At 44.0% G+C, this 13938-nt stretch overlaps 1 protein-coding gene across 1 annotated transcript in view; it reads left to right on the forward strand.

The window, feature by feature from the left end:
• Window positions 1–13938, forward strand: part of OTUD7A (OTU deubiquitinase 7A) — a gene marked incomplete at its 3' end in the record, with an annotated part of 217287 nt that overhangs the window by 118739 nt on the left and 84610 nt on the right. The window contains exons 4-5 of the mRNA XM_029952279.1: window positions 821–1003; window positions 9938–10156. Coding sequence (XP_029808139.1) covers window positions 821–1003; window positions 9938–10156 — 402 coding nt within the window. The remainder of the gene's footprint in view (window positions 1–820; window positions 1004–9937; window positions 10157–13938) is intronic.

Here is a 13938-nt window from a genome sequence, read left to right on the forward strand (position 1 = left end):
GGGGGGAGGGGGGAGGGGGGAAGACAGGTGGTGGTGATGGTGGAGGGCACTTGGGGGGAAGAGCACTGGGTGTTGTATGGAAAACAATTTGACAATAAAATATTATGGGGAAAAAAAAAAAAGAAATCCATTGACTTAGAGTCAGGGATTAGACACCCGCAGGGTTCCACCTCCCAGAACAGCTCCTCCTAGTGTTGTGAAAAGTCCCCTTCAACACCACACCCATCTCAGTGCCCAGGGGCCCTGCGTACAGCAGTCCCAGGCCGGCACCCCATTTGGGACTGCCATCTCACCCAGTTCAGGGTCAGAGCTCAGACATCTGCCTCCCGCTTAGGCGTTAACACAGAGAATTTCTCCCAAGTTTCTGCTTTACCTGTATTAAGATTAAAAAGAAAAGTAAAACTCTAAGCAAAAGCCCAAAGAAAAATTGGGAAAATTCTTTTTATTGAATTTTTTTGTAGTTTATGTTTTGCTTCCCTCAGAGGGTAAGCTCTACAACTTGATTGTCAAAGGGGTGGAAGGGGGGAATGGTAATTAGGAATGTAATGTTCTGAAATGTGTACATGTGTCTGTATGTCTTTGTGTGTGAATCTAAAGGCTATGAGAATAGATATAGTCACATATTTCAGACGGACATCAGCCACAGGTGCTAAATTCTACTTTTAGAGATTATGCATCAAGCTATTATACCCTTTTGAGAAACAAGAACGCTGGTGGAAAGTTCATTAGTCAAAGTGCTAATTAAGAATGCTTCTTGCACAGGTTTTTTTCTACAGTAAGAGCCTTCACATTGTCATTTCTTGTCATTTCTTATCCACAGGCAAAAACTGGGACCTGACAGCCGCTCTGAGTGACTATGAGCAGCTCCGACAGGTGCACACAGCCAACCTGCCACATGTGTTCAACGAGGGCAGGTGTCCCAAGCAGCCTGAGCGAGAGCCGCCACAGCCCGGGCACAAGGTGGAACGGCCCTGCCTGCAGAGGCAGGACGACATTGCCCAAGGTACCTGGAAAGGGACTGAGCCCAGAAGCAGCTTTCCCAGGGTGCCATGGCTTGCAGGGTGTTGGGGGGGGGGGGCATTCAAAGAATGGCAAGGTTGTCACCTCTCAGCTACAAATCGGGCTCTTGGTGCATCACGCTGAAATGTGCATTGCAGCTTCCGTTCCTCCCTCTGCCTCAGAAGAGCAGGATGGGGAGTCCAGCCCCCTAGGAGCCCACGTGACTGAGGGCCCGCACTCCTACTGGATCCTGAGTCTCTCTAAGCCAAGCACCTCTAGTCCCTTCAGTTGTTCCCTAAGAAGCATAGTTTCCAGATCTGTATATCATCAGTGTTCACTGTCCCAAGGGCTCCCTTTTCTCTCTTCTTTCTGGTATTTTTATGTATTTTTATGTATTTTTTAAAGTTTATTTATTATTTATTTTGAGAGAGAACGGACGGACACACACGTGCGTGCACGCATGGGAGAGGAGCAGAGAGAGAGAATCCCAAGCAGGCTGTGCACTGTCAGTGCGGAGCCCAGCGCAGGGCTCAAACCGAAATCATGACCTGAGCCAGAATCGGGCACTTAACCACCTGAACCACCCAACGCACCTTCTCTGTTCTTTTTCTTAAGAAGTCATATGTGTTCACTGTAATGAAAGAAACAGTGCAAAGATATATAAAGAAAATTTCAGAGTTTTCTTCTCCACCATGTCAAATCTCACTGACATAATAAGCAACGATGGCATCCTGGTCTATCTCGGTCTTCCTTGTGCTATGCTCACTCAGAATGCTCCAGAGTCAATTGCATACAATGCTTCTCAAATCACTTGTTTCATTTAACAGTAAATCACAAGTATAGTCTCAATATTTTGTTCATAGCATGCAATCATTTCTAAACCATTCCTGTATTAATGGTTATCCTAGTTTTCCTTGGGTGTTTCGTTTGTTTCCGATACTCCTAGCAATACTAAAATAGACAACGTTATGCCTGTGATCTTACATACTAGTGCTTTTATTTCTATAGGTCAGTGTTTACAAAACCAATTTGCTGTGCCAAAACCTGCTGTACCTTTAATTTAATACCTTCAGGACTCTTTTCCCAGACCCATTTCTGCTTGCCATGTGTGAAACAAGGTATCTCCCTTTCCTCTTGCCAGTTCTGGATGTTTTTGTGCTGGTTTTACATTGCTTTTCTACCGTGATGGGAGAAAAAAAGGTGTCACTTATTTTACTTTTCATCTTGTCATTTGTTTGTTAGCCAGTTGGACTTTCCCTTCTGCACCATACCTGTTCACATACTTTGCCCGTTTGTCTATTGATTCATTTTCAGTTTTCGTATCAATTTGTAGCATTCTTTGTGATTAAGACTACAAACATATATTTTTATATATGTGTATGTCTTTCCCAGTGTACCATTTACTTTATGACTTTGTTTACAGAGTACTCTGCCACACAAAATGTTTATATTATTATGGATCAATGGCTGATGGGCATCCTCTCTTGCTGTAGGTGTCCTGGAATACAAAGTTACTGAAATATGTTCCTATATTTGGTTTAAAAATTTGATCTTAGGGAGCACCTGGGTGACTTAGTTAAACATCTGACTTTGGCTCAAGTCATGATCTCAGTTTGTGAGCTAGAGCCCCACTTGGGGTGAGCCCTGCTTCTCTCTCTGTATCTATCTTTCTCTCTCTCACTCTCTCTGTCTCTGCTTCTCATGGGATTCTCTCTGTCTCTCTCCCTACCCTCACTCACTTGCACTCTCTCTCTCTCTAATAAAAATAAACAATAAATAATAAAATAAAATAAATTTGTTCTTAGGTCTTTTGATTGATTTGAAATTTTTATATAAGTAATAGAGAGGAATCTAGTCTTGCTTTCTTCTGGATCAAGATTGAGTTACCCTGACACATTTATTGAATAAAGCATTCATTTCCCACCGAATTAAAATGCCAACTTTGCCATATATTAAATTCCCAAATATGCTTGGATCTGTTTCTGGACTGTGTCTGTCAATTCATGTGGTCACTCCACCTGTTACCTTGACTCTGGTAGTTTTATATAGTATAACTTCTGTTAAGGCAACTTTTTTACTGCTCTTCTTTTCCAAACTTTTTTCACTATTTTTGGATATTTATTCTGCCATATAAACTCTAAACTTGGAATTCTGGTTGGATTGGATTGAATTTTTTTTAAGAATAATTGGCATATTGTAATATCATTTTCCCATCCAAGAACATTAAATATGCCTCTCTCTTTAGTCAGATTCTAAGATTTTAGGCACGAGAAAAGCAACTTACTTTTATATGTTTATGTTTTATGCAGTAATTTACATAAATTCTCTTATTAAAGCTCATCATTTTTTTCTAAGAGAATATCTTGAGTTTTCTAAATATATATGATCATAACATCTGAAATAATTTAAATTCTTTTTAATATTCATATGAAATGTAATTACATTAAATGAATTTCATTTCTTAGCCTATTGCACTAGGTCAGCCCTCCCAAACTGTTGTGAATGAACATTATCTTTGTTTCCGTTAGCCCAGCCTTGTTATTCAAACTACATTGGAACCCATATCTTGGATTATTCTTTTATACTTACTCTGTTATCTAGAAAAGCCAGGATTGAGTTAGAAATGCAAATGCACATTATCCGTTTCTTCTCTTAGTTTCCTTCTTTCCACTGTATTTTGAGGCCATCTTGTTAGGTGTATATGCACTTGTAATTGTAGGACACCTTGTTCCAGGGCTCTTTTGTTACCGATATACAGAGTATCTCTCTGTGCCCTAGAATGTTCTTTATATCTGTTTTGCTTGATACAATGTCTCTATCCTGCCTTCCTGTCTGCTGTTATTTTTAATCATTCCTTATAATTTTATATTAAATGTGATTCTTATAAATAATTTATCATCAGATATTATTTTGTTATCTGATCCAAGGGTCTCTGTCATTTGAGCAGTGAATTTAATCCATTTCTTTTATTGTAATTATTGTCATACCTATAGTTCTTTATGTTGTATGTGTTATTTGCCAGGCTTTTCTGGTGTATTTTTCTCCTTTTCTATCTTCTCTGGCTAATTAAATCTTTCTACTGATTTAAAAGTTATACACTCTAGCACTACTTAAGTTATAGTTACCCCTAACCTATGCAAACATATGTTTATGCTTTCTTCCTGTCATTTTTAAAAATGTATTAACAACTAAATTTTACCCTGAAGAAAACAGGGTATATACCTTAGTAGGTATGTGTTTTGTCTTCTCCCTTCCTACCTCCACTTGTCCTCAGTCACATTTAGGTTCATTTTGTTGTCTATTTAGAAACCATTAACTTTATTTACTCACATTTGCCTCTTGTAGAAAGAGTACTTTCTTAAGGACTATTTTCATACAGAGTTTTTATGTAATCAGTCTCCTTTAAGCTTTGGGTGCCTAAAGGTGTTTACATGATATTCTTAAACTTTTGTTTAGTGGAACTAGAATTCTAGGTCCAAATTAATGTTCCTTGAGTGCTTTAAAACCATCCCTCCACTGTTTTCCTAAGTCACATTTTCTAAGAGACTTCCTTGACCCAGTCTTCCAACTTCCTAATTCATTCTTTATTTGAATCCATTCTAATAATCAGCATTCACTTTTCATTCCAAATTGGCCCTTTGTCATTATTATTGTGCATCCTAATATTCTTTTTATCTCTTTGAACACATTTGCTAGGTTTATTTTAAAATGTTACCCTCTGGTCTATTTACTCTGCTTCCTCTGGCACAGGTACATTATGGACTTTCTGTGACACTGTAACACTCCTCAGGTGTGTCCTGAATTTTCCATGGGAGTGCAGAACGTCTGTGGTTATCAGCCATCTCTGCCCATACTGTATATCAGGGAAAGAGACAAAGGCATGGGCTCTGGCCTGTGCTCCTCTGAATGAGAGTGTGGGGGAAATGCACTTAAGTTGGAGAGGTTTGAATGCTTTAATATGGGCTGAAAATGTTCCCGGCTTGCTCTCTTCCCTACAGTTAGCTCTGCTGCTTAAGGAACCTCCAGCACCTGTGTTCTGGCAATTGCTCCTTTCTAGGGGCTGCAACCATGTGTTGTAACTGTGGAGCTCACAGTGTGTGTAGGAGAGAGGAGGGAAGGCTTAGTTAGGACCGGGCCAGCCCACCTGTTACTGTTATTGGTGTGCCCCCCACCCCCAGCTGTGGTTCAGTATTGCCCTGATGTTCTTCTAGCTGCCACTGGCCAACACTGTTGCTTTCCCACACAGTGGAAGTGATGGTGTCCTAGTAACCTGCTCAGAACTGTGCCAGGGTGAGGAAAGGCATGGCCAGAATCCTCCCCCCACCTGGAGCCTCTACCCCTGGAACCTAGCCCATCCCCTTCTTCTGCACCTGTGGACCTCCAAGGCAGGTTAGGGAAAGGACACTGAGGCTTTTTTACTTCTTGTCTATCTGGTTATATTGTTGTTTAGTTCTCCTCCATTGCTGCCATGAGGTATGACTCTGGAGAGACCACCACTTCTGATCATTCCCTGTAGCCTTCCCTCTCAGGGCCTTCCGTGACTGTGTTCTTGCAGCACCACAGTTGAGGCTGCTGGGCTCTCTCATGCAGTGACAGTCCAGACAGATGGCAACATGGCTGTTCCTGCTCTTTTCGACTGGCAGCAAACCAACCATCCCATTATTTTTCCTCCCCCTGAGGAGCTGGGACTCTCCTCTCTACTTTCAGAGAGGTTGGTGGATTCAGAGCCTAATAAAATACCTGATACATGCTGCTATGTAATTTTTATCACATATTACTTAAGGAGTAAAAAAAAAATGTTTGTCACAAAATTCTATTGAGTTTTGTGAACAATCCTATTTACTTTTTAAAAATGAGAGGACACCTGGGTAGCTTAGTCAGTTAGGTGTCCAACTTCAGCTTAGGTCTGTGGGCTCTGTGGTAACAGCATCGGGCTCTGTGCTGACAGACAGGTCAGAGGCTGGAGCCTGCTTCGGATTCTGTATCTCCCTCTCTCTCTACCTTTTCCCCACTTGCATTCTGCCTCTCTCTCTTTCTAAAAGAATAAACATTAAATTATTTTAATAAGTAAAAAATAAAATTATAGTTTCTGAATTAGATACATGTATCCTTTAATTGAGTTCTTGAAATCATAATGCACTAACATGGAAAACGAAAGTCTCCATATTATAAATTAGGGGTTGGCAAACAATGGTCCATGAGCCAATTCATTTATGCATTGACAATGGCTGCTTTAGTGGTAGAGAGTTCAGTTGTGACCAAGATTGCATGACTTATGGGGCACCTGGATGACTTAGTGGGTTGAGTGTCTGACTTCAACTCAGGTCATAAACTCGCAGTTCATGAGTTTGAGCCCCACTTCGGGCTCACTAGAGTCAGATTGTCAGTACAGAGCCAGCTTCAGATCTTTTATCCCCCTCTCTCTATCCCTCCCCTACTTTTACTCTCCCCAAAATAAATATTTAAAAAAGACTGCATGACTTATAAAGCCTAAAGTACGTGTATCTGTCCCTTTCAGAAAAGGTTTGTGCACCTGTTTTAAAAATACCTAGGATTTGTTTTAACCAGATATGATAAGGTATGAAAACATGGAAAAGAATTTGAGGAGGGAAGTTTTTATACTCATACTTCCCTAAAAGCAGGAGGCATGTCACACTGCAAGGGCTACATGGGGAAGCACCAAGATTGGTCAGGAAGCAGAAGGGACAGAGAGGAAAAACATGGGCATGAGCTCTTACTGTGATTTCCTTGGAAAAGACAAAGCAAGGTAAACACACAGGATTGGCAAGATTGAATAATTTGGGCAGGCTTTCTGGGGTTTAGAAGCTATCCCTTGTTGTCTTATACCTTGCCCCAGGCTGCAGAGGAATATTGCTTGCTGGAGTGTAAGAATCAGATAGAAGAGGTAGTTCAGAGCATGGGCTCTGGTTTGGTCGGGTTGCATACGAAAGGCAGGCTCCTTCCCTCTGAGTTAACTGCTCCCAGAATTGGCTAGTCCTGGGAGGAAGAGCCTCTCCCCTCAGGGATGCCCACATGCCAGAGTATTAGGAATACAGCGTATAAGAAAACACCCCTCCTGGCCTAAATCCCAGATTAAGTTGGCTTGGTCAATAGTTGTAAAATTCTGTGCATTCTCTATATTCCTTTTTAATCTTATTATTTCTCTGGGGCATAACGTTGAACATGGTAATTCATTTATGCCCCTAAAAGAAGGATCACTGAGTTCATGTTTAAAGAATCAGTGTGTGTGTGCGTGTGCATGTTTGTGTGTGATTACGTATGTGCATTCACGAAGATGGCGGTAAGGGAATGTTAGAATTAGAAGCATCCGTTTTTCATTATATGAGCTTTAACATAATTTACTGTTAGTTCAAAAAGTCTTTTCCTTTTAATTTTTTTAATGTTTATTTTTGAGAGAGAGAAAGAAAGAGAGAGACAGAGCACAAGTGGGGGAGGGGCAGAGAGAGAAGGAGACATAGAATCTGAAGCAGGCTCCAGGCTCTGACATGTCAGCACAGAACCTAACATGAGACTCGAACCTACAAGCCATGAGATCATGATGTGAGCTTAAGTCAGAAGCCAAACCAACTGAGCCACCCAGGCACCCCCTTTAGGGGCTTTGCTTTCTGATTTTTTTCTTTCATATTTCAAATATTTAATATCTGGAACTGCTACATAGCATCATACTATACTATGAATCACAAGGTTTCTAAGCTCCTAATAGTATGTCATAAATTGGCAAATAGGTACCGAGTGATAAGCCATGAGGGAGTATGGATGAGCCTGTCTGGTGGATTCCCACCGTTGAGAGCAGCATTGTGAGTCTGCCCAGTGGATCCTGGGGTCATGTTGCACTGCAGGTATTAAAGACCAGCTGATTCTCACCTCCATCAGACCCCAGGGGATGAGGCAGTTCCTACTTTCCCAGATATAGACATGGTACTTTATAGCAAGAGGCAAGGCATCTGCATGGCTTGCAAGACCTGGAGAACACAGCAGAAAGATTTGGAGTCTCCTCTGCTCCTGCTCTCAAGGATGTGGACCGTGCAGGAAGCACCGAGGCCCTCCCCCATGGGAGATAGCCAGGCCCTGTGTGTTTCATTTCTCTTCTTTCCCGTGGCTGCTGTGGTTTAAATTCTCTTTGCCTTTCCTCAAAATAACTAATCATTGTGATCTCAGAACCCAATTGAAGGTGTATCAAAACCACTCATTTTAAAATACTGTGTCTGTGGGACTCACTATGCATTTTAATGCACAGATACTCAGACTTCCGAGAATTGACTTTAAATTTAGAACCAACCTATCCCAGGCTTAAAAGCCTCTTGTTTTTCAGTTTGCTGTAGCAAAATTACTTTGATGACATTTCTGTCCACTGCTCTTGCCTACGGGGAAGTAAGAAGCTCCTGTTCTGGATGAAGGCACGGCTGTGGGTTTTCTGTGAGCACAGGCAGGCAGGGACATGCCTCAGAGCGGCATCGGCATGAGCACAGAGCCTGATGGGTGAGCAGGCTAATCTGAAATGAAGTGGGAGTCCTTATGACCTGAGTTTATGAATTTGCCAAGGTTTAGACAATACTCATCCAAACACATTTGAATTCTGTTTTCCTGAGATGATTGAAAGAGGATTTTTGTCTTGCTAAAAGAACTCTCTGTTATTACAGACACTGATCATAAGCAAGAAAACTTCCCCCTAACACCCTGTATTTGAGAATCCTTGTATTATGGTAAATGTTAGAGATTAAGGACAGGAGTGGAGCGCCTGGGTGGCTCAGTCAGTTAAGCATCTGGCTCTTGATTTTGGCTCAGCTCATGATCTCATGGTCACGATTTCAAACCCTTTGTCCGGGCTCAGTGCTGAGCATGGAGCCTTCTTGGAATTCTCTCTCTCCCTCTCTCCCTGTCCCTCCCCACATGCTCTTGCTGTCTTTCTCTCTCTAAATAAATAAATAAACATTAAAAATCCACAACAAGAGGGGCATCTGTGTGGCTTAGTTGGTTGAGTGTCCGACTTCAGCTCAGGTCATGATCTAATGGGTCATGAGCTCAAGCCCCATGTTGGGCTCTGTGCTGACCCCTCAGAACCTGGAACCTGCTTCAAATTCTGTATCTCCCTCCCTCTCTGCACCTCCCCCACTCATGTCTTTCTCTCTCTCTCTCAAAAATAAACATTAAAAAAATTTTAATTAAAAAAAAGAGGGAAGGAGAACAAAGACATCCACGTTTTTGCTGTGGCATTGAGATTACATGATTACTTTCTAACAGAGTAACATCATGTACATCAGAGAAATTTACACTGAGCGTTTTCACCCTTTGGTTGGAAAACCTGGGCAGAATAAGACCAAAGTAGCCCAGCACTTTTTGAGTGCTGTGACAAAGGAAAACCAAGATAGAAGAGAAGCAGATGTGATGGCTTCATATCTGAATGTGGGGCATCGTTATGTGAGATGCATTTATCAGAGTAACTTTAGTAAAGTAACCTCTCTTTTCCATCCAACTCGTGGTGGGGAAAGCTTGAACCAATTGCTTGTTGCTTGAAGTGTGTAAATGGATGAAAACAAAGAGCAGTCTGGCTGGCGTCCCTCAGAACTAGCAGGGGATGGCTCTGCTGACCAGAGTTAGATAGATGTAACTTAAGACCCAAAGGTAGGCTGGTGATCTTTAGTGATGCTGATGCGTACTTGTGTGGTAGACTTGCAGCTCGCCTCTTTCTGAATGGTTTCATGACTCAGAGTGAGTAAGTGCCATATGCCAAGTGGCGGTAATGTAAGCCCCAGCAGCAGGGAGGCCTGCAGGAGAAGAGTGACAGATGTGTGGGTGAATGTGTGTGTGTGTGTGTGTGAGCAAGTTTGTGCATGCACGTGTGTGTGCATGCATGCTCACAGAGCTACGCACCCACTCCACTCATTTCCCGTGGTTGTCTTTCCCTCTCCCCCTGCAGAGAAGCGACTTTCTCGGGGAATTTCCCACGCCAGCTCGGCTATCGTCTCCCTGGCCCGGTCCCACGTGGCAAGTGAGTGCAACAATGAGCAGTTCCCCCTGGAGATGCCCATCTACACATTCCAGTTGCCGGATCTGAGCGTGTATAGCGAAGACTTCAGGAGTTTCATCGAACGGGACTTGATCGAGCAGGCGACCATGGTGGCTTTGGAGCAGGCAGGTGAGCTACTGGCCCCCGCAGGTCCATGTTCCTTGGGCTCAGGGGGCAAGCGAGGCTGGAGTAACTTAGATCAGTGAGCAAGGGAAATGCGTTGTCTGAGTCAGGTATTTTCAAGTCAGACTCTGGAGGCTTGCAGATATGCTCTCCTCCAACCCAGGCCCAGCTGGTAGGGGCCAGTGGCCATTTGGTGCTGAGATCCCTTGAATTTTCCCTTTGTTCCCAGATCCAACCTGGCTAGGCCAGCCCCATCTAAAGAGACTTTCTGTGGCTTTGCCTTACTTTTCTCCTTTTTCCATCCAACCCTCCTGTGGGTGTCAAATGAAAGGTAAGAAAGACAATGGGCTTTGGGGAAACAGGAGACCCTGTCACTTCCTATGTACATGAGCAAGTTATGTAACCTCCCTGAGCCTCAGTTTTCCTGTCTGCAAAGACAAGAAGACAGGTAGCAGCCTGGTGGAGTTAAGTAATTAATGGCACAGGCCGTGTCGCCTCCAGGGCAAAGAAACACAAAACCTGACTTCAGTCTCCACCTTTGTCTTAGCATTTCTTCTGACATCCCTGTGAAGAAGAGATTTGGGTGGCAAGCCAAACTTGTCTTCTTTGGAGTTCCTAAAGATAACATAATTCGTTCAAAACAAGTGTCTAAAGCAGATGTAGGTTCTCCTGAGACAGAGCAAATATCCTCTCTTACTCATCACCATTTTCATTATAAATCTTTGCAAAATCACACTTTCCAGGGCCTCTCAGGTATGCAGGCAGAAACCTATGTGTCCTGCGCTTCTCAGGCCCAGCATGCATCTCCCATGGGCACTGCCCCGCCCCCACCACCAGCATGAGTTGACGGTGCACTTGGAGTATGTCCTCAGCTGGTTGGACTGGGGAGAAATGCCTTCTGACTCTGTCTCCATTGTTGTTAGCCAGCTATTCCGGCTGTTGCAGAGTGGAGACCCCACTTCCAAAGGTCTGGAATATGGAGGTGCTCCTGTGTGGCACATCCCAGGGAAGCAAGAGGGGGAACCTTTGGCTGAGCATGGCAGAGAGAAGGTGTGTTCAGGCCTGCAGCCAGCAAATGCTGCTCTGTCAGAGAATCAGACTTAGCTTGTCACCAGGACACAACTGAAAATGCCCAGGCCTTTGGAGTGTTGCAGAAGGCCAAAGAGAAGTCTCTGTAGTTGGTATGATCTTGACATTGGCAGATGGACCAGTCATCAGCATTCCCTACCCATGCTGGTAGCATCAGTAGGCACAGTTGATAAAAGAATGAGCAAGACATTAAGAATACCAGCAAAGGATAGTGTCAAGCTTGGAAATGGCACTACAGGGGCACTGCCACTCTTGGGCCTACAAAGAGGCCAATGATGAAAGGAGCTGAGGGAAAAAGCTACTTACAAGAAGGTGTGGCTTCAAGGAGACAAGATGCTGGAAAAATAAATACGCTGACCACCTTCTTCGCCCACCATCCAGGCTTTGACCAGTGCCTCTCATGGGCAGAAGGGCAGAGAGCAGAGAGCCTATTACTGGGTTCCAGGCAGGTCGCCCTGCGGTTGCAGAGTAGGGGGAGCACAGAGCTGCAGGCCAAATGGGAAACATCCAGAAAGTTGACACTTGGGTGTTCTCTACCACATCCAAGCCTCAGTGTATGGTTGACTTCATCCCATTTCTTGTAAAGCAATCCAGGAAATGTCCTCATCAACTTGCTCCAAGAAGGACATAGACAAAGGAAGGGATGGTGGTTAGTGGGGCTTCTTCGTGTTGGGCAGCCTGGTGGTCAGCCTCAGCCCCTGGACTCAGGGGTGCCTCACCGGTGGCATGCTTGGTTTTAGAACGGGGTCTGCACTCCCAGTAACAGTGTTGGATCTGATGTTGTAACTGCCCATGACTGTTTCCTCAGCTGCTGCAAAGCTGTCATAAGCAACCCGCAGACTGACTCCCATAGCCCTCCTCTATCGTACCTCAGGGTCATTGACTGATCCACAACCACAAAACCATTCACTGGGGTTACCAATAATCCTACACCACTCACTTTGGAGGCTGGCTATTTTAAAGCTGTTTCTGTGTGAATAATTCAGAAAAGATATTTTGAACAAAGGATTCGCTCCTCATACAGAAGGGGGAAGTTGGTGTAGGTTAAGAAAGAAAAGCATTTCATGACTAATTTCTCCTGAATGCTGACGTGAGGTCTTGACAGTGGCTAGTAGCACCACTAATGGCAGCCGCTTCATTTGAAGTAGAGTCCTGGGAAGGGGCACAGAGCCCCGCTCTGGCACCACAATAACGCCCTCTTTTGACCCTACCGTGCTTAGCAAAATCTTGTACTTTGGAATGTCTTTTCTGTCACTTTTTTCCATATGTTGCATGTTAATTTTTATCACTTAAATCTTACCTCCTGGGTTAGCATTTTTAAAGGGTAATATTTTACTCCAACAATGTAGTTTTAGAAAGCACCTTTGAAGAGCCCAAATTTATTGAGTGAAGATGCTAAATTCACCAATATTGTTTCTGCCATCAAGAGGATAGCGAGAGTGGGCAGCAGGGATCCCCACCCAGCACTGAGGAGGCACCCCTGCCATGTTGCGGGAAGCCTTGGGGAGGCTGGCCAGGCATCCCACACTTCAGGGATGTACTCCTGGGGCAATGAAAGCCTGAATGCCAGGGCTCTGCCTGGGACAGGGAAATGAGAAACTGGAAAACCATGTAGACATAAAGAATGAATGTGTTCATTTCCTCAGCATAGAACCTACCCCAGCCAGGGACACCTGAGTGGCTCAGTCAGTTGAGTGTCTGACTTCAGCTCAGGTCATGATCTCGCAGTTCATGAGTTTGAGCCCTGTGTTGGGCTCTGTGCTGACAACTCAGAGCCAAGAGCCTGCTTTGGATTATGTGTCTTCCCCTTTCTCTGCCCCTCCCCTGCTCATGCTCATGCTCTGTCTCTGTCTCTCTCTGTCTCTCACTCTTTTTCTCAAAAATAAGCACACATTTTTAAAAAATGTTTTACAAGGGGGACACCTGAGTGGCTTAGTCTGGTGTCTGCCTTCAGCTCAGGCCATGATCTCATAGTTTGTGGGTTCAGCTCTGCGTTGGGCTGTAAGTTGACAGCTCAGAGCCTGGAGCCTTCTTTGGATTCTGTCTCCCTAGGTCTCTGCCCCTCCTCCACTCATGCTCTGTCTCTCTGTGTCTCTCAAAAATGAGTAAACGTTAAAAAAAAAAAAAAGTTTACAAAAAACAACTGATCTCAGCCTGCCATCCATATAAATTCTCCTGACTTCTTTCCTCAGCTCTCAAGCAGAATGTAGCCTATATCATCCCTCAGGCCCTTTCTGTGCCCAGGGTTTGGTGGAGACCCCGGTTGGTGTCAGGCAAGCCCTACATGGTCCCCCACCCCATCTAGGTGATGAGCACGGTCCACTGGGAGGTGGCCTTGTTCCCTCCCACCCAGGCTGTGCCCTGTTGTTAACTATCAGGTGCCACCATTACTATCCGTGGGGAAGACAGAGCTCTAATAAAAACAGCCATTTGAGAAAGGGGTGTAAAGTGTAAATTCTCTATCCTTAGTGCTCAGGATAGTTGTGAACAAGTTGTTGATACACATGTGTGCACATATACTATGCTCTTGGGGATTAATATAGGTGCCTGAAAGAAGCCAGTTGTTTGAGACATAATTCTAGCTGTTTGGGGAAGGAAATATCTTTGTCACAGGGTCTCGGGATTGGGGGCTTTCCTTGCCCTTGGGACCCTACAGGAACCCAAGGCTTGTGTTGTCCAGAAAATCAGCAATAAAATAA

Source organism: Suricata suricatta, chromosome 9 (genome assembly GCF_006229205.1).
Source record: "Suricata suricatta isolate VVHF042 chromosome 9, meerkat_22Aug2017_6uvM2_HiC, whole genome shotgun sequence".
Taxonomy (NCBI): Eukaryota; Metazoa; Chordata; class Mammalia; order Carnivora; family Herpestidae; genus Suricata; species Suricata suricatta.